Source organism: Miniopterus natalensis, chromosome 2, assembly GCF_054644295.1.
Source record: "Miniopterus natalensis isolate mMinNat1 chromosome 2, mMinNat1.hap1, whole genome shotgun sequence".
In the NCBI taxonomy this organism is placed as follows: Eukaryota; Metazoa; Chordata; class Mammalia; order Chiroptera; family Miniopteridae; genus Miniopterus; species Miniopterus natalensis.
The window spans coordinates 27,338,642-27,360,335 of NC_142082.1; the positions used below are offsets into that span (position 1 = coordinate 27,338,642).

General features: G+C 35.6%; 1 protein-coding gene across 1 annotated transcript in view; it reads left to right on the plus strand.

Moving 5' to 3' along the window:
- Positions 1 to 19,194, plus strand: part of ANKRD10 (ankyrin repeat domain 10) — a 32,606-nt gene extending 13,412 nt beyond the window's left edge. The window contains exons 4-6 of the mRNA XM_016204153.2: positions 7,356 to 7,591; positions 14,313 to 14,408; positions 17,570 to 19,194. Of these exons, the coding sequence (XP_016059639.1) occupies positions 7,356 to 7,591; positions 14,313 to 14,408; positions 17,570 to 18,045 (808 nt within the window). The 3' untranslated portion in view covers positions 18,046 to 19,194. The remainder of the gene's footprint in view (positions 1 to 7,355; positions 7,592 to 14,312; positions 14,409 to 17,569) is intronic.
- The last annotated feature ends 2,500 nt before the right edge of the window (positions 19,195 to 21,694 follow it).

Consider the following 21,694-nt stretch of genomic DNA (forward strand, 5'->3'; position numbering starts at 1 on the left):
ATGTATATTTTAACATAATTATTTTGATCCCAAGAAGAACTTAACTGTAATTATCAGATAACTGAAGAAGCTTCTATAGCCTTAAATAAACAAGTTTTCAGTGACTCACTCTAAAAAATCTTTCTTGCCTAATTTAGAAAACAGGCACAGTTCGCTGTAATAACAAAAATGATCGTAATAGACTTCAGTGTTGCCAAAAAAAGTATGTTGCTGAACTTTTAGGAATTTTTCATTGAAATACAGTTGGTTTAGTTTGGTTCATAGTTGGTGGCCATATTTTTATGACTCACATTTATTTATCCATAGAACCCTCTGGAAGCAAAATTTTTATTAGGGCAAATCATGTGATGAGTGCAAGAAATTTGTTCGCAACTTTTACCCTTGGCAAAATAATCCAGGTTTACTTTATTAGCCATTCATTCATGTTTGAAATTTGTGGGTTTTTGTTTTTTTTTGTACTTTTGGTGGTTTCTTTTGTTCACTTATTCTTCAGAATAATCCAACTATGAAATATATTAGAATTATAACTCTAATTAGTAGTTTCTGATTTTGGATCCTCTGCATTCCAGTCATTCTACCTAGTGTTGCGTCCCTTACCTATTTGTCGCTGTGGCAAACTTGTCTGATCTTACTATTTCCTAGGTCTTTTTTTCTTTTATTAAAGTGTTTCGAGCAAGGTGGAGGAATGAACTTGCTGAGCTAGCTATTAAAATTGTGCCTGCTGGGCAGGAGCAGTTGGTGGGCTGACAATATTGTAGAGTTGTTGACAAATTTAGTTTAGAATTTTGATTATTTTTCATGTTTGAGTAATATATAGGTTTTAGTAGTTGTTTAACCACTGCTTTTATAAATAGTGCTTTCACATAAAACCAAATTCAAAATATATTTCTAAATTCAAATATATTTTTCCGTTGCTAAAATATAGTGGGAGCATGTTAAATATTTCATCAGAGTATTTGAATAATACTCTTATATTTTAATGTATGCAAACATAATTGGGGTTCAGTTGCAGTGTAAAAACTGTCCTCAACAATGTTGAACTTAAAATGAAAACTTGGCACCAAATTAATTCAGGTAGAAACTTTAAAAAATAGTTTCTTCCTATTGTTACTTAAAGAATATATTTAAGAAAGTCTTCATAATTATTTAAGAGTTTGGATACCAAAGGGTTAAAAATACACATTTTTCTTTTACTGAAGAAATTTTATGATGTTTGCTAATGTTTTGTTTGTACAAATGGACATTTAGTAATGTTTTTAATCTTTTTTTTTTTAATGATTCCATGTATTTGCTTATTTCCATCTAGGAATAGTTACTAATGTATTTGAGATACAGCATACCAAATTTTAAAGTAACCAGAATCGTGAGTTAATGGTTTTTAGTCCATACTGTTAAATTTTGTTGAAATATTGACATAATTAAATTGGCTTCATGCTAAAAATTATTAGAAGTGATTGAGAAGGCAGTGTTATAGAACAATAGCTTTTGGTCAAGGAGGTCACATGACTGGCTTACGCTCAATAAATGTGCTTCTGCACTTCATGTATGTATATGTATTTTTAATCCAAATGTTGCCTGCAAATATGTGATCCCTTGTTATTTATAAGTTTCCTGTTTTATGAACCATTGCCCGTTTTAAATCACACAGAAGATTCTGAATCTGTAAAAACTACACATGTCAATGTTTTACAGCTACGTAATTCGAATTGACTTGATTTTTTCAAGTAATCCTAGAAAGGGGGAGCATTCCATATAGAAACTGCTGAAACTGCCACAGGTGCTTCTCCGAAAACCTTACAGTTGTGGCATTGAATGTTCAGTATGGCTTCCTTTCTCCACACGAGGCATACTGTTGAGGTATTTGTTGCGGTGATTGGTTTTAATGCTAATCTAGGAATTCAGATATAGATTCTTTAGATTTGCATGCTTTGCTTACCCTAATTTATGATATCTACCTTTTTATTTGTAAACTAACAATAGTTAAGTTGAGATCAGAATTTTAACAGAAATATTATTTATATAAAAATTGTGGTTATCTTTCATTGTCACATGGCATTAACAGAAAGAAAACATCCTGAAGGTGATGTGACAACTCAGATTCTAAAAATTATATTTCAGGTATTTCCTGATCCGTGGTTTTTCAAATTAAAAATAAAAACTGTTCTTATTAGAATGGCTTCTCATATATTCTAATTTTGTGACACTATAAGTGGAAAATAGATGGGGGATTGGCTGGCAGCAGAGTGGAATTTGTTTTAAAGTTCTTTGGAGAGGCATTCTTAGGTATAATAAACTTTATTCTATTTGGAATTTTATTACAGAAAATACAGTATTTTAGCATTTATGTTTTTTAACTTTATTAAAGTTTAAAAAATACCAGTTTGATTTTTTTTTCCAGTTATTTAGCAGAGCAAATAATTCATAGTTACAGACTCTTCCATGTCTTTCCATGTTTTCATATTCCAGTTTTGAAAGAATACTAGGAACCATTGGAAGAAAGTGGGTGGTCTACCCAAAGATAGCTTTTCATGTTCTTACTATTTCAGGAACTAGAACCTACAGATCACTTCCATAATAAATAGTAGCATATTGATTTTACTAGCCTAAAAAATCTGATCATGTCAACTTTCACTTACTTCAACAAATCGGACCTGATTGGAACATCAAGTTGACAAATACCTGATTTCTTTAAATCTCTGCCCATTTTCAAAGATTTTTAAAGTGAATATTAGGACCAGAGAGGGTGAACTAGAGCTGTAGAGCAACTTAGTCCCATGTGGGACATCTCTTGTTTTCAGAAACGGACAAAGGAAAATTTTAGATTAGGCATAGTCTGTGTGCCCAAGTGTGTCAATTAAAGGCACTAAATTCAAAAGTGTATGTTTTAAAAATATTTTGTCTAATGTGTACACTTTCATTACTACAATTTTCATGCAAAATAACGTTTTTTGAGAGTAATTTTGAACATTTTCTTCCAGATACTATAAATTTCTCCTTGGACTAGTGTGTGTCAAGACTGCAGTTCATGTTAACGTTTGTCTTTACCAGTACCTCACTTGAGGTTAATAGGAGTGGCCAGCAGTTAGTGCAGTGTGACCTTATCACACACACAGTGAACACCTATGGATTGATTGAAAGATAAAAGCTTGACTGTTTAAAAAGTTTCAGCAGAACTAAGTACCATATTTGAATGTGAAATTATCACAGAACCTGTAAATCCTAAATCAAATTCATGTGCCCAGCTCCTGTTGAATTTTAGGAAAATAACGAGATAGCTTAGGTTTAACACCTACTTAAACTGGGAACACTAAATAGAGCTTGAAGGGTTAATGAATTGATGATACATTTTAACCAGGATTACTGTTTCAGCTCTTAAAACAGAATTTTAAAACATCAACAATGAAACATGCTTATCAAATAGGATAGCTTATATGAAAAAAGAATTTGAAGATTTGAGCTGCTTTTGTTAAACAATAAAGTGTTTTGAGAATGCTACCATGTAATGATTATTCTAGTTTTTACCTGGAAATCCACGTGATTTTCAGGCTCTATAGTTCATATGAAAGTCCTCTCTACTTATTAAACTTTAAAAAGTGGCTTTTGAGGAATTAAGACCTATAAAGACAGTTTTTACATTATTCATATTAGAGACATTGCCTAACTGAATTGTAAGACACTTAGAATATTTAATAGGAAACACTCAAATGGAATAGAATAGTTATATTCTGCATGCTCTGTCAAGGTCTTTTAGTTTACATCCTTCTAAAGTTTGCCTTTAGATATTTTTCTTGGTATTTAACGTTTTGCTATTTAACAGATTCAACAACTTTTTAAAAGTTATCTTTTTGTTTGAATTGAATAGTTCATAAAAATACTAGAAAGACTTTTTCAAGAACTCATAGACAGCTGTTAATAGAGAGTACTAGTTACCAGTTTCGTCTATTGGCTGAATGTTAACAAACCCAGCCTGATGCTTGTTTTTGAATGGCCCATAAACTAAGAATGATTTTTACATATTTAAATGGTTGACCAGAAAACAAAAGAAGAATATTTTGTGGCTCATAAAGTCATACGAAATTCTAATTTCAATACTCACTAAGGTTTTTTATAGTACATGTGAAGCTCATTTGTTTATATATATTGTCTGAGGCTGCTTTCAGGCTACAATAACAGGGTAGTTATAATTGAAACTGTGGCTTCTAAGGCCTAAAATAATTATTTTCTAGCCCTTTACAGAAAAGGTTCTCCCTCTGAATTAGATGATGCCTAACATTCCTTTCCAGCCAATTTCTATACTGTCCATTCTGTGATTGAGCACCACTTGGAAGTTTTTAAATGTGAGCAGAGCAGAATTAGGGAGTTTAAACATTTCACCAGGGTAGAGAATGGAGGAATGAATGTAGGGAAGTAGGAGAGGAGATGGCAGGGAGAACATTTAGAGGCAGAAGAGGGGAATGGTAGTTTTGGTTGTTGTGTATCAGTGTTATTAACAGATCTTTTGCTTGAGAGGAATATAAAGGCTATTAAAGTAAACTATATAGTGTGTATATTCAGTCCTTAGTAACCTGGGAAATAATATACTATAGTTGAAATCTTCTATAGCTCCCTAGAAGTAGAGAAAGGATACTTCTATTCTGATAATACTATAGGAATATTGCCAATATTATTATCTCCTGATTAATTCTCCCACAGTCGTTGAATGTTCCAGATTCTGATATCTGTCCATATACTTTATAGAATGTTTAGTCTTCCCTTTTGGATCACTCTAATTTCCGGTACCCCAAAATTATGTAAAGAATCAGTTTGACTTGTGATTGTTCTCCCTTCCTTGGTTGGTCCATGCATAGGAAGTATATAGTATGAGTTGACTCTAGTTCTTTTGAATTTTGAAGATAATACCTCACACAACCTAGAAATTTGGTTGACTCTCAGATGAGTGACGTGCAAGTGTTTGACTACTTTTGGGAAGGAAGGAGGCAGGGTAAGGTGATGTCTGGGTCTTAGATCTAGGCAGATAATTCCACACTCTCTACAGTCTGTGGATATTGGCATTAATTTGTTGCTTATTTTTCTTTAAGGTTATATTTCCTTTGAAGAAAAGCAAACTGCTATTCTAACCCATATTCAGTCTACTGTTCAATTTCTGAATGAAGAGTAAAGGAATTGGGTGTATTTGAATGTTAATCTTTTCAATAACTTCAGAACGTTGCCATGCTCCTTAAACAAGTTTTCCATGGTGAACTGGCATTTATGGTGGTAAATGCCATTTAAAAAAAATCTGTGTGCTGTTCTTTTTTATTCTCTGATCCACTAAGGAGTAATCTTTACTGTCACCTTTATTTGTTTCAATTTTAAGCAACAACTTCTCATTTCTGTATTCTTTGATTTTGGAGAGCAAGACATATTTAGCTGTAGAAACGATCATTGTGTAAAGTTTGTTTATGTTCTGGGTCTTCATCTTTTCAAATTTTGAAGAGCTAGAATTTTTTTAAAAAATTTCAGGTGGCAACTTTTACTTTTGTGTCTTCATTCTTGAAAAAGACCTTTTTGGACCATCTTCACTTACGGTATCTTCTGAAAATGAAATTACACCATTTAAAAATCAGCCAGCTGTACACTCACTTTAATGTTACATTTGAATAACAAGCTGATATTAAAAATCAATGATCATTTTGTATACATGTAATTTGCTCTGCCCAAACTTTGGTGTTTGCTTTCCATTTAATTTATTATGTATTAAAATAAAAATATTAAGAATTCTAGAATAATCAGAATTCACACCCGTGAGGTAAAATTTAAATGTCAATTTTAGTCCTCAGTAGCTGCACACAACTGCCTTATATGTTTAAGAAAATATTGTTGGTTTCTGGGACTCTTAAATTTTGTCTTTTATATCTGATAAATTTTGTCTCTTTTATATCTGATAAAATTGAGTTTGGGCTTCTGCCTTTCTTCAAAATGTATGATATATTTCTTTATCTCATTTTCTAAGAAGTGAAGACACGTTTAGTGATTGTCCAAGAATATATATAGAGAGATTTTTCATTCCTGAGGTGGAGCTTTATGAGTATAATGGCTGGAAATATGAATTCAAGGCCTGTTATATTTAAAAATGAAAAATGCTTATTTGTCCCCAATTCTCCAGATTTCTCTCTGGGAAAAAAAATTATTTTCTTATTTATTTTTGTATTAATACTAACCTAGGAAACAAGAATCAAGGGTTCTGCATTGGTTATTTCACTTACACAAAATAAAGCCTTCTTTGGCCATTCCTTTGCTCTGTTCATAGCATAGCTTGCTGAGTAAGTATGGGAGGTATCTTTGCTGTTTGGTACTTCAGCAGTTTCAGTTTATCAACCTGTAGCTAACAACCTGTTCTGCTTTTTTTACAGATTTATTTCACAGAGCAGTGTATTTTCTTGTCCTCCAGGGGAACTTCAACATGGAATTGCTTTTGTTCTCTAAATTTTTATTGTTTTCGAATTATGATCTACAAGTTCAACTGGTTCTTTTATATTCATCTTACTCAGATCTTTCACTTAGGATCCGCCACCACTTCCTCCTTTAATTTGGATCTTAGCTACTATAGAAGGCATCAGACCTTTACTTGTTAGTGCTGTTAGCCACGCAAAATGTTGATTCTGTTCTGTAGTAGGGCTCTCAGCCTAGGCCATGAGTTCCTAGAATAGTATTTGGCTTTCACAGGAAACATCCACTCAAATGCTCTAGAATGCCAATTCCTGCAAATTTTCCTAAGTAAGGCCAAAAAAAAAAAAAAAAACTCCTCAGCTTTTCATATCTCCAGTCTAATGATAAATTATTTTAATGTCAGGACATCCTTCTAAACTTCCACTTATAGTGTCACATGTTAGCATAAAATCTGGCTTGTTGGTAAGCCATTGCACACCTTTGTTTTTAGGAAGCCAATTGTTATGAATGCCATGGACAATTTCAGTACATGTTTGTTTGTTAATGATTTTACTCAAGCTAAAGGAATGGATTATTAAAATTAAGTGCAGATAATATAGAATTCAGGTTAAGTCTGAAGTTAGCATAAATTTAAGTTCTTCAGACTAACAAAAAAATGATTTTGAGAAGTTAAATAGGAAGTTGCCTTTTTTTAAAGTTTACTATATTGATTTTTAAATTATCTCCCAAATCTTGCTTAGTAATCAAATGTGCATAAGAGAGAAGTTAGTTACAGAGCTAGGATGAGTAATTCCTTCTTTAATGAAGACTTGCTGTAAATCTGTATACTCTTTCATATCACCTTCAGATAGTTAGTCAGTTCGGCAGGAGCAGAGACCAGATGAAAATGCTAATGGGATGTAATTCAGTGTTTTTGTGTCATACAGCCTGAGAAATGCCAGTGGCCTGACAGCAGCAGACATTGCTCAAACCCAGGGTTTCCAAGAATGTACCCAGTTTCTCTTGAACCTCCAGAATTGTCATCTGAACCGTTTCTATAATAATGGCACCTTAAATGGGGGCCATCAGAATATATTTCCTAATCATGTTAGTGTGGGAACAAATCGCAAGAGATGCTTGGAAGATTCGGAACCCTTTGGAGTGAAGAAAGCTAGAACTGAAGGTGAGACCACTTTGTAGGGTGGGAAAGAGCAGACTTTTTTTTTTTAACGTGTTTTCTTTTTTATGGCTGAAAGCACCTCAAGATGGGACCTTCACTTAAGGTGGCACTGTGCCTGGAGGATTCTGGTGCAGTGATGGTGGAGTTTTTCCTGTGTTACTACTTTGAAGATTGGCCATTTACAGAAAGGGAGGATATCAGGGGGCATTGTTGACAGCTCACATGTGAACGTGTGTATATAACTGTTCTGCACACCGTGGTTTACCTGCCATGAATTAGAAAGAGTTTTCTTGTTTGTTGTACCTGTTGGAAATATAACTATTAAAAAAATTTTGCCCCTGTGCCTGATTTTTTTGTTTCATGTAAATGTCCCTGAGCTTACAACAATTGTTTGTCTGGTAGTAAAACATAGTTTCACATCTGGGAATGTAGGTGTTTGCTGTACTGTTCCACTTGCACTGTAATTTGGCCTCAGCTGGTCTCAGTGCCTGCCCCACAGTGTAGTGTGTATCGTAAGACCTGGTATGTCACTTTGACATTGAGGACTTAAATCTCTAAGGTAAGTCAAGTTCTAGGTGTTATTCTGTTTTTTTTTATCTTTAGTTTTGAAGTTTGCAAATAATCAAAATCAGCTAGTAACTCTAAGTTGGGGAAAAAACCTCCCTTTTATCTAGGAAAAAGTTATATATATGTATATCTCTGTGTAAAATATCTTAATAGCTTAGCAGGACAAATTAATAGCTTGGCAAGAATATTTAGCAAACTTAGAAGGAAATTTAGAGATGACAGTGAAAAGTAATTCTGAAGTTACACGCTCAGATAAGATTTGCTAAAAATACAAAGTTGTGCCCTTTGGCTTTAAAAAAAAAAAAATCAACTATGCAAGTATAGTATTAGAAAACCCTGGCTGGCTAGAGGTTTTAGCTGATTTTAAATTTGATGTGGGTCAACATCTCTCTTCAGTGCTTTGTCTCTCTTTTTTTTTTTTTTTAAATATATCTTTATTGATTTCAGAGAGAGGAAAGGAGAGGCAGAGAGAGAGATAGAAACATCAATGATGAGAGAGACTGATCGAGCCCACAACCCGGGCATGTGCCCTGACCGGGAATCGAACCCCAATCGCCTGGATCCTAGGTCGATGCTCATCCACTGAGCCACGCCTGGCCGAGCAGTGCTTTGTCTCTTTAACCAGAGTATATCCAGACAAAAACATTTTTGTTATGACAATAAAAATTATAGTATCTACGTAACTTAAAATCTTGGTCACTATAAAAACTTGTGATTATGTGACTTTTTTGTAGAAATGAATGTATAAACTTAAGTGTAATAGTTTATCAAATTCATAGTGTTCATAAGTTATGAGCCCAGTAATCTAGAAGGTGCTATAATAAAGCACATAAGGAGGTATGTCTACACTTTAAAAGTGGTGTTTTTTAATGAAGTGTTGCTCAGCATTATCATTTATTTGTAACATGTTTCAGTATATTTTTTTTAATGTATTTTAAAATCTCTTAAAAATATTTTAAAAAACAATTAGTTTTTGTTTAATGCCTGATTAATATTTTGGAGTGGTATTAAGTGTTAGCTTCATTGTGCCCTCATGCAAGAATTGTATGAGTCTGTGACCATGAGTGTAGGCTTGTAGGATAAATCTTAAATTCTGTTTGTTTTTAAAAGGATTGTCACTTAAATTCTAATAAGATGCAGAAATGTACCTAGAGAGTTTTTAAAACTAGTTTCTGAAGGTTTTACAGTGAGCTCATTTGGCTAGCATCTCTGTTTTAAGCATCCTAGGTTTCCTAAATCCTTTTACTATATAAATTTGATTTGAAGCATCATGCAGGTTTTCAGGGCATTTTATTTTCCTTCTCAAGATAAGGATTCATTTTGGTGAACCAGGGTTAGCGATTCACATCTTGCACACTAAACTCACCATGCAGCCTTCCCAAATTGCCATTCCTAACACTCGGCCTGAGGATGTCAGTTCAGAAGACAGTGTGCTTGACGCCTGGCATTTAAGTTTGCAGGTAATAATTATGCAAACCTAAGGATGAGCACTGTTCCACATGTACATGAAGTGATAATACTCGTCACCATCACCGGAGGAATCATTGCTTGACACCAGGTGAACTTTCATAGCTCCTCTTCCAGTGTTCATCATTTGTCTACTGAGCATTATTTTAATTATTTACTCCTTAAGTTTTATAATACTCCAGTTCTTGGCAGTGGTAGTCCTAAAATTGTTCTGCATGTCACTTAAGAGAGTGTGTGTATAAGTTCATATTTGTAAGCATAGATAAGCACACCTGTCGCCACTCCTCTCTTTGGGAAAGGAAGAATTGATTTTTTTCATTTTACCATTTACTTGCTGTAAACAGTGTATTGGGGCAGTAATTCTTAATCACTAAAACAAGATTCCCCCTTCCCCCCAACTACCTGAATGTTCTAAGTGAAGTTGTTCTTGGATTTAATAGCTCTAGTTATATCCATTCTTTGACCAGGTTTTTAGCATGTAATTTTAGATTGGTTGCCTTAGTTCATTTAATTTCTGGCATTTTGTTTTGATTTGCTATTTAAATATTTGAGCTTAAGTCTCTGCTCATTCTGAATTTTTTTTTTTTTTTTTAAATCCTCACCTGAGTATATACTTAGAGGAAGGGAGAAACACTGATCAATTGCCTTCCATAGGCTCCCTGACTAGGGATTGAAGTCTCAACCTACGTGCCCTGACCCGGAATCAAACTGGCAACTGTTCAGTACATGGGGCAGTGTTCAGCCAACTGAGCCATTCCAGCCAGGCCTCAATTCATTCTTTAGATAAGTTTTTGGTTCTCATGACAAAAGTATTTTTTCCCCTAATGTAACATGCATATAAAATATTTTTTAAAATAACTTCACATGTAAAAGTATTTGGAAGAGTTTAAAATAATTTCTTTTGAAGTACAGGTTTGGCTTTTTTTATGGGTTCCTGAAATAATATCTTGGCTACATAAATGCATAGTTTGAACCACCTCTTAGAGATGTTCCCTGTAAAATTCACTCTTTAATTTTTTTACTTTGGTACCATGAATCTGAAAGTTACCTATTCTCCACAGTAAGGAGTTCAAGAAACCATTTTCAAATATTTTAAGGTAATTGGAGTGATTTTCCCTTGGAAACTATATTGATGTAAAAGAACTAAAAGGAGTAGTAATTCCTTGTCCTTTTTGTACTGCTCAAATATAAACAGTCCTTTGGAAGCAAGTTGTACTACAAAAATTCATACCTTAAAAGATCTTTCATGCAGTCATGTTTATCAAAACACTTTGGTCAGAACATAGACATCGTAGATATGGCCTTAAACTCTGGAGGGTGAAATAAAATCCAAAGTTATTTGAGTGGCTGATTTTGATGAAAAGTGCTTTGGGGTAATATTTCTCAAAATGGGGTTTTGTTTATGATGGTACAAGGAAGTATCTATGTAATTAGGTTTAGGGGTTCCCCTCCCCATTTATAAACCATTTGCTCAATATGGAATAACAGGACTTCCGGACTTCAGCTGGAGCTGCTTTATAAAAATCATTTAGTTTTATTAGCATTGTCCTGGACACCTTCCTGAATGGAGCATCTTTCTTGTCTCTGGAGGTCAAGGATGAAGAAGGCTTGGGCAGTGATTCTGCCTGTGGGGGAAGGAAGCTGTTTATTTTGAGCCTATCTTAGGGGATTTTTCTGTCATAAAGGTGCAATTTAATGTACTAGAATCTCAACAAATACCTGCTTTGGCAGTCAAAAGGTAAGGGTATTTTACAAAATGTTCAGTAATTTTTCCTTTTAACTAGAAGTAAGGAAAGCAGGAAGGGAAGGTGCTTTTCCAAAACAATCAAAATTTACAATTTTGGAAGAAGACTTTCTGAAATGTTTACAAGCCACCTTTCTAAGATGCAACATGGGATATTTAAATGGTTCCTTTGGCAATGGTGATAGGTATATGTGGGAAGAAAATGCCACAGGTGACGTCTGTGGCTTTCAGAGAAAGGAGTTAAGTCCAGATCCAGTGTTCTTAATATTCTCCAACAGGTCAATTTTAATTTCATGACTTATGCAATTTTAACAGACAAATGCAACCTTAATGCCCCCATCTAACTGAGCACTCCCTATTTGCAAGTGTTGAGAATGAAGATGTGAGGGCATTCGAATGGAATCAATTACCCAGGGTTCTGGGGCAGCTGGATTATCAGCCAAAGTAGTGAAATGTCCTTGCAGATATTTTATGGGAACAACTCTCTAAAAGATTGTGTATCCCCAGGGAAATAATTAAATTCTAGGCTGGCTGAATTAGCATATGCTTACCACATTAAAGAATTTGACTACCCAAATATGAAAGCCTTTGTTCTTGTTTCACTTTTATTTGCTTAATGGAACAGTTTCAGAGGAGAATTCCTAGTGCACTGAATAATCCTCTAGTTAAGGTATTAATTTTTGCTTTAAAATAGGGTTTGTCCAGCTCTATATACATATTTTTTTGAATGTCCCCAAACTTCCTTTGCCTCCGATTCTCTGGCCCCCTAGTGGCAGATCTGCCTTCCTGTCCCACTTCCACTCTTATGAAAAGGACTGGAATTCTTTCGATTTTACTGGTTACTCTAGTTAATAATTTTTGCTTGCTTTCTGTGTTTGTGCTTTTTCTGTCTAGAGAGTAGGTTTCATTCATTGATATTGGTACTATTCTACGCATTGGGCTCAAAGAATGAGTTGACAAATACCCTTTTAGGAAGATTGTGGGGGTGGGGATGGTCTCTGTGTCTCTGTCAGGTTTTTTTAAACCTGCTTTTCACAGATCTGAAATTGCAGCTGTAACCTAGTTGCCACTTTCCCCAAGGAACACTGGCACCTGAATTCCAAAACAAAACCAGACACTTGAGTATAGCTACTTAAAGCTGCATTGTATCCCCAGTGATGTTTCTTTTGCAAGGACATTTGTGGTTTTGCCGTGAACGTCTGCACCAGTTCTCGGTATATTACCTGGTTTGGCTTATCAGGCATTGGAGAGTGCAGAAGGGGGGAAGCCAGACCCCATGCCGGCTGCGGGTTTATCTCTCAAAAGACTGGCTAAGAACTCCCTTAAGGTTGTGTGGAGTCTGTCAAAGTATCTGGGACACCCCTCACCAATCACCCCTCCCCCCTTTTAAGATCGCTTATTTTAACCACTGATCTCTCCAAAGGACTTCACTGTTTGATAGTGAAGATAGAACCTTGCCTATCACTGATTTGGGCCTGTGGAGGATTACAAAATCATTAAGTAGAAGGGACGGAAATCCGTGGTTTAATGCCTCTGACTTTAATGCCAAAGCACCTCTATTTGTAGAATTGTTTTTGGCCTCGTACCTGTGCAGACGTCTGTTTTTTCCCAGCTACACAAAATCACACTGTTCTGTTTTTCCCATATACTAATTCAGAATTTGTTTTTTTTTTTAAGACTACGTTATCATCTTTGGTTTCAACAGTTAAGGGAATAATCAGGAATATGCTCATTCCTATATTGAAAATGACTTGTATGCCTCTAAAACTGGAAGTAATTAAAGCTGCAAAGTTCAAATCTCTGCTTTTAAGTTATTTGAAAAATACTTAGTATTAAAAGTTGTTACTTATTTGTTGTATATATTCTTTGAGCCAAAAATAATGCTGGTTATTATCTGAATAAAGACTCATAAACATGCACAAAGGTGCCTTTACAAGGATGTTAACTTTAATTATGGTATTCACGATAGGAAAGAGAACTGAAGCAGCTCAGACAGCGGGGGAATTTAGTGGGGGTGGAATTACAATACAGCCATACAGTGGGTTTTCACTTTAAAGATTCTTTTGAACTTAGCTGATGGGGTGTATTCATGCCATTGTAAACGAATAAAAGCAAAGCATAAAAGTGATTTTTAGGGTATGGTTTTGAAGAAAATACATGCGTAAGACTAGATTTGTCTATCAAAGGAGAGTGGCTGCTCCTGAGAAGTGGGGATTACTAGGGTTTATGGGGAGAAGTGTTTCCGCACAGAGTATGTAATACTTGGAAGAAAAGTGTTTAAATGTGCATATTAGCTTTCCTCCAAGATACAAAGAATGATAATTTCATAAGAAATGTACATATAGCTCCATCTCCAAATGTCTTGGAACTAAGACTTCCATGATTTGTTTTTCCATTTTTATTGTGTCTTGAAGCACAGGAGCTAGTGCCACATGGGGACAGTATTGACAGGCCTGGCCTGTCTTGATTCTTGGCTTTTACCTTATTTCTGTTTCTGAAGTCAATGATTTTTTTAAAATTTGAGATTCATTTTCATGGTTTTTATGTTACTCAAGAATTCTCGTAGTATTTCTTTATGAAAAACAATTGAATGAACATTTCGAGGCATAGTATAGAATATGCTGAATTTTTTAAAAAATGTTTGTAAATATGTCCAGATTTTAATTTATGTTGTCCAGAGAACAGCCTTAAATGAGAATTTATGCCATCGGGTAAACCTAGAATAGCTATCTTAAATTCCATGACTTTTCATTGAAACTGCACACTTTGGGAAATACTTTATACTGTGGAAAAGTTTCTCAGTGTACTAAGTTCATTCGTCATCTAGATTATGAAATTGATTATTTTGGAATGTTCAGTGCTCTGACAAAAAGAAGTGAGAAACATTTGTCTGAAAGTCTTTTTGTATGTACAGGGAATCTAAAATTGCCTTTGTTTCCTGTGCAGCTCAAAGCTCGGACTACTCCATGCCACTAGTGAACGGCGAGGCAGAAGACGATGCTGACAAAATGCACGTCGATAGAGAGTTTGCTGTTGTAACAGGTGGGAGTGGACAGTTTCCTGTTAGCTGCAACAACAATCCAATGGTCGAAGACACCACACAGCAGGAGGGTGGTTCTGTTGGACCAAAAGAAATAGAAATATATACTGTTTCAGCAATGCAGACCCCTTGTCGTTGCAAGAATCAGTATGCATATTATTTCTAACAGCTGCTTTCAAACGAGTTTTGCACTTTGTTGTCTAGTGTTTCAAAGAATGTTATACATAATTTGCGTATATTGGGCAAGTTTGTAGATACAAGGATAAGTGTTTTTGGTGCATTCTATGGATATGAAAAATATAAGTGCAATCTTTCTATTTTGATTTTAAACTTGCTTAATGTGCCTTGTTTAATTTTAATAAGGTTTTGCATTTTCAATTTCCTGATGGAGGACTTTGAGCAAATATACCGAGTGAACATCTATTGCTAGTAATTTCAAAGTGATAAACAGCAAGAAGGATGACTCGCCATAAACATTGAGAACTAGTTAACATTGTGATTTTGACTTGTAACCGGTCGTGCCAGTACGGACTCTGTCACTCGACACTCAGTGGTTGCTCTGGTTTCTGTGCCATGCACTCTGGGTCTAGTAAAGTGCTGACCACATGTCTCGCAACACACATTCTATACGCTAACATTAAAATTTTAGTATTGATAGTCATCAGTTTTTAAAAGGCAAAGGCTCAGTTCTTTTAGCTTACAGAATAAAGTTTATCCATTTAGTTAATGCTTTTTTCCTACTGTTCTCTGATTTAAGTGACCATGAAAACATTTTAGGCATTCTTTTGCCATATTAATATATTCAGAAATAGATACTGGCTTTTTAAAAGTTTTATTAGTATGTCTTTATGCTAAATTCTTCACTGGGGATAAAAGATTACATATTTTGTTTCCCAGACTTACATAAAAAAATAATTTCTGTTCAATAAAATGAAATGTGTACATCTTTCCAGAAGCTACAGAATTGTTGTGGGTGGAGTCACCTTTTTGCCAAATAATTAAATGAAACAAAACCCAAAGGCAGCTTTTTAAAAAAATGGCATTGGTACATGCTTTTGAAATGGCAGAAGTAATCACTCTTTAATCTTCAAATGTTAATTCCCTGGGTTTTCAGGTTAAATTTAATACCAAGCTTGAACATAACATTAAAAAAGCCCAGCTCATCCCATATACAGGTACCAAGTGAGCATTCCCATATTTTCCATCATTTCATTTATAACATTATCTGACTGAATAAACAAAAATTTTAAATTGCTAGAGATTACTTGCAGTAGATAAGTAAATGAGTGAGCGGGAAGTGTGAGTCCTGAAAGGCACTTTGGAGCAGAATAAAGGACAGTATTGGAGGTGGCCAGTGATGTGTGAGTCCCGGCCAAGCGTGGTTATGTTTTAGCCAGTCTCTAGCATGTCTGCTATTTTCATGCTCAGTTTTATTAGATTTTTCACAATGATATAAGGTTACCAACTAACCTTGATTTTGACATTGCATAATGGAACTAATTAACTGGGCACTAAAGGAAAGCAGTACACACACAGTGAACATTAAACAAAAAATAAGCCTCAACTCAGATTTCTGAGGAGGTATTCATTTTACCTTTATAGACCCAGTCACCTGAAAATAGAATTTTCATCTTTGTTAGTAGTATACCAGTTATTAATAACTATCAAACTTGCCACCATATCCATGAGTTTTATCACCCAGGAACAGTTTATACTTTTTAAAAAAAAATTAATATAAATATTTTCCGGGAACAACTTTTTTTCTTTTTATTTCATTTCATGTTTAGTTCTTGAAACACTTGTTCTCTAGCTTTGAGTTTTGACTAAATAGAAAAGCTGTCATTTAATTTTTTAAAAAAATTCATAATCCTCTGAAGAATTTATAGCAGTTATTAAACTGTGATTGTCACTTAAATTGCCAGAAAATTGATGATTAATGAAATGTGTAGAAGATATTTTTGTTCATTGAACAAGCTATGATTTTTTGTTGGCAGGGAGATTTTCAGGACACAGAATGCCTGTGTTCGAGTGCAAAGTCAGAGGTCTCTAGATGACAAGCCTGAAAGTAGGCCCTTCGCAGGGAGAATCGCCCCATGTGAGATGTTTAGGTGACTGGATGAGCAGAGTGGGTCCTCATCTCAGAACTCGGCTCTTCAGTGTTTATCATCCATCATACCATGCTTTAATAGGGCAGGAGATTGGGATAAAATTTAATACTATCAAGCAAGACATAAATTTAGATCATTATACTGTGCTGTGAATTCCTGTGAACGTGAATATTAACTCTCTAGTTTCATTATACAGAAAAATACCTTGTAATTGCCTATTCCCATGTGCCCAAATGTTTTGTGATTGATTTTTTTTTGGTAAGACATCCTTCTCAATGGATGCAGATTAAACTATCAACATTTTCCAACATAAGTTGTTTTTGAAAGTGGAACCTTGGATGTCATAATCACCTTACTTGCTGAACTCAGAAGAAACCTCAGAACTGCTAGTGGCCCAGGACTGTGTGCACGAGAACCATTAGTTCCTTCCTGTAGTCGCTGTGTTCTGTGCTCTGCGGAGATGCCATGTGGCATTTGGCAGAAGTACTGTGTAGATGTGAGTGTTACAAGGAAAAGCGGTTCCTTTCATATTCCTGTGTGTGCTTTCCTGACTTGCGAGGTGTGACACTGTCTCACCTCGTCCGAGGAGCTGCCTTAATTCACCTGCTTCACAACCACTTTCCTCCTCTTAAGAGCTGGAGAAGTGTGTGTTTTACTTCCGCCCTTTGTGGGAATCCTAACACTGAGTTCTGCTGGACTTTTTCAGGGTTGATTTTAAAAACCATTCTCTGAAAATAGTCTTAAAATGGGAAGTTTTTTGATGGCTTTTTGGTACCATTGGTATTTTTCATGTAGAATATTTGTCAACTTAAGTTTTTTTATTTTTGACTCCCCAACACTGCTGAAATTTATAAATGTTTCCTTTCTTACCAGGAAAATGCTACTGTTGTGTTTTGTTTTTAAATCTATGTACAGATTTTTCTTTGCAAAAGGAACTGGTTTGTTTAAAAGAAAAGAAACTAAGTCCTTTAAAATTGTAGCAGCAATGCAGCAATTTATAGTTTCTCCTCCCTTCTGGTTCTGAATTTTGGTGACAGGTGTATTTCTCAATGCAGATATGAAAAACAGTAGCTCCGTATCGAATACATTGACAAACGGATGTGTCATCAATGGACATTTGGACTTCCCTTCCACGACTCAGCTCAATGGGATGGAAAGCAGGAATGACCAGTGCTTAACAGGATCTAATGGAATTAGCAATGGATTAGTTCCAGGACGGCCATTTCCAAGTAGCCAGGGTTCTCTCTATGTTAATGGGACCGAGGAGCCAGAAAAGACCATGAGCATTAACCCTGAGATGTGCGGTTCTCTGCACCTGAATGGCAGTCCAAGTAGCTGCATAGCTAATAGACCTTCCTGGGTGGAAGATATTGGGGAAAATTTGCACTATGGACATTACCACGGGTTTGGGGACACTGCTGAAAGCATCCCTGAGCTTAATAGTGTAATAGAGCATTCCAATTCTGTGAAGGTGGAAGAAAGATACGACAGTGCCGTCTTGGGTACCATGAACCTCTACCATGGCTCTTAAAGACAAGTGGTCTGGCTCTGTCTGGAAGCATTAATTCTTCCTAGAAACCAACTCAGAATACTAATGTAGCATCCACTTAAAGGAATGCCATAATTTGTCCTATTTTTTTATACTTTAACTTTCTGAAAAAGTAAACTTGTATTTGACGAATTCCTCGTGAGTCCTAGTGAATGCACGAGTGGAGCTTATTTAGTGCATAGGTGTTTCTTGGATAGCAGACCTCTTAAAAGATGCACTTTGAGAATTTAATTTTTCTGCTGCCAGTCTCAGTATTTCTTCTGAATACTGTCACCATAAATTGGCATTTTTCCTTTTGTCAAATTAAATTGTATCTGATGAAGATAAATTGGAGGCAGTCAGTGAGGTGCTTGGTGATTTAACCCTTTGCACACGGGCATCATTTTGAAAGTTTGCTTTTCCTCCTTCCTGCAGAATTTTTGACAGAACACAGCTCTTTCCCTATGCAAGGTCCAGCCTTACAAAGATGACTTGGAGTGATTTGTATGAAGAAAAGAATATTTGTGCTTTTCGAAGTCCTTTCATTGAAACTTTGCAGCTTGCCTTGTGAAGGTTTACTTGTAGACACACACAGTGGTTTGGATGCATAAGTTATGTCCCTTCTTTCATGATGTAACTCACTCCCTGGATTTCATTGAAAATACACGCACAGGGACTGACTTCCGATTGTTTTTATTACACATTTCCTACTTTGTCTCTAGAATTTTTACCACAGATAACGGTTTCCTTTATATGTAGTGGAAGTTACTATTTGTAGGAACTGTCAGGTCAAAATATTTAACTGACTATTCTGACTTATATTTTCTTTTTTCCTTGTTTTTGTTTTTTGGGGGGTTTCTGCTTTACAATATATACCACTATGTATATTCAGTAAACTGAGAGAATTTTGAACCTCTCTTAATAAAACTGTTAAGTTTATGGTTTTATAGAAATTAGCTTTTGTTTCAGTGACACTGTGGTTACACTGTGCAAATATTGTAATGAGTTTTTACTTTTCTGATTTTTGTAATAAAAATTGGTGAAAATAGAGAAGATGTCAAATGAACAGGCCAATGTTCTAGAGTGTTACTAACATTTTGTTTTTAAACTGTCCTTTACAAATTGAATAAAAAAAAAACCTCTCACACTCGATTTGTTCCTAGGGTGTGGTTTCTTTCCAGGTGGTGGGGGGGGTGTCCGTGGAAGGAGTGGGAAGGGGGAGGTAGAAGTTTATTATTGCCTTTCATTTTGCTTGTGAGATTTTACATTACTTTTCTGATTCCCACCGTATAGTACTTTTTACCACCTTTGGTTTATACTGCAGTTTTATGGACACTTTGTCTTCCTGGATGCGGGCTGAGGGAAGGGCAGGTAATAAAGTGCTGTCAGCTAACAGTATTGTCCTTGCGTTATTTTCATAAGTGACAGCAACCACACTTAACTTACTTGGGTCAGCAGATATTATGAATATAAGCCTTTTTAAAATTTAACTTACAGTTAATAGCCATTCTGGCATGTGTATACATGTTATTTAAAACACTTGTTATTGTATGCGTATTATTGTAAAACTTGAGAGGCCAAAATGAAAAAGCATTAGGCTCTGGAAGTGTCACAAAAATGACTCTCATGAGAACAGGAAAATCTGCTGTGTCACCACTGCCTTCTCCCATGCCCACGGTGGGCGTCAGTAGTCAAGCTCCAAACCCAGATGCCTGGGAAACCTTTTTAACAGACTGACCCGAGAAGCCCCCCAAACAAGAGAGATGAAACCTAATGTCTTTTATTCCCTCTTGACAATTTTGTATTTCAGAGACTTCCTAGGTGGTATTTGCTGGTGAGTGAATCTCTTAAAAAATATGCTGAAGGTCAGAACATTTGGTTTGCTTTGGAAGTTGAACAATGACTGCTTCTTGGGGGTAAAAATATTGCGTGGAATCTATAGTAGGGCAATATCCACACTTCGGTGGGTATTATGCAAAGTTTGTCATATTGTAGTTGAGTCATTGACACTAGTACATTCAGTTCTTGTTGAGAGATACATAAGGAAATTATGATGGAATTATATCATGCCTGGAATTTGCTTCTTCATAATGGAGGAAAGTGAGTGGAGACAAAGCTCAAACGAGATTGGGTGTGAGCTGATGTTGACACTAGGGACATGAAGGCTCTTTCTACTTCGTATATATTGGGCGGGGGGATTTTAGATAGGACTTTAAGAAGAAGAAAAAATGTTCTATATTTTAAAAAATTGTGGACATCATTTTAACACTGATTAAAAATAAGCTTATATTTTGCAATGTTTAACTCACCAAAACTAAGTTCATGCTGAAATACTACAATAGTTCACTGATTCCTAACTTTTTGGTCTGAAGACCCTTTTAGATATGTTTTTGTTTTTGCTTTCTAATTCTCCCCCGAGGATATGTTTCTGTTTATTTTAGAGAGAGAGACAAACATCAATGTGAGAGGGAAACATAAATCGGTTGCCTCGTACAGTGCCCCAACCAGGGATCGAACCTGCAACCTAGGTGTACACCCTGACTGGGAATTGAACCTGCAACCTTTTGGTGTTCTGGACGACTCTCCAGCCAGCTGAGCCACCTGGCCGGGGCAGATGCTTGTATTCTTAAATACTAGTGGCAAACAGTTGGAAAATGAGATTAAAAGTCCATTTATGTAACTCCCAAACTGAAATACCTAGGAATATATCTTCAGAGGTGTTTAAGACCACTACACTAAAAACTAAAACATTGCTGAGAGAAAAAAGGCCCAAATAAATGTTCTGGTTGAGGTCCTTAAAGAAAATCTGGCCTCACCTGGCTGGCATGGCTCAGTGGTTGAATGTCAACCATGATTCAATTCCTGGTCAGGGCACATGTCTGGGTTGCAGGCTCATCCCCAGTAAGGCTCGAGCAGGAGGCAGCTGATTAATTATGACTCATCATTGATGTTTCTATTTCTCTCCTTTTCTCTCTGAAATCAAAAACATTTTAAAAATGTAAGAAAGAAAATCTGGCCTCATAGAGATAATTGAGAAAAGGAGGGATATTTTAATAGCTTTTGGAATTAGTTAATCATAGGTATTTGATGAAACACCAAAACCACAGTGGTAGTTCCTTAAAGTTAATTGCAAAGTTGAATCAGAAGCCAGTGTCAATGAATGTGCTGTACTCAGTTACGTAGAATCTGTGTATCTTGCACTTTGAATGGACTGCTACCCCATGCTTGTTTTTTTTTTTTTTTTTCCATTGCTTTTCAGAGAGAGAGAGAAACATTGATGTGAGAGACATCAATTGGTTGCCACCTGCACAAGCCCCAGCTGGGGCTGAGAATCAAGCCTGGAACTGAGGTACGTGCCCTTAACCGGAATCGAACCCGAGACCCTTTAGTCCAAGGGCCAGCACTCTCACCGCTGAGAAAACTGGTGAGGGCCCATGCTTGATTTTATAACATTATGCATTAGCTATTTGGAAAATATTCTTTGAGTTCTGCAGATCTTCCAAAGGTTGAAACATCCCATTTATTTAATATTAAAAATCACATACCACTGACAATCTCATAAAAATCAGACGTTCTTGAGCACATGGTGGTGGATACAAGTTTTGCAACACTCTAATTTTTGCTTGAAAGCTCAAGTTTTATCAAAGACCAC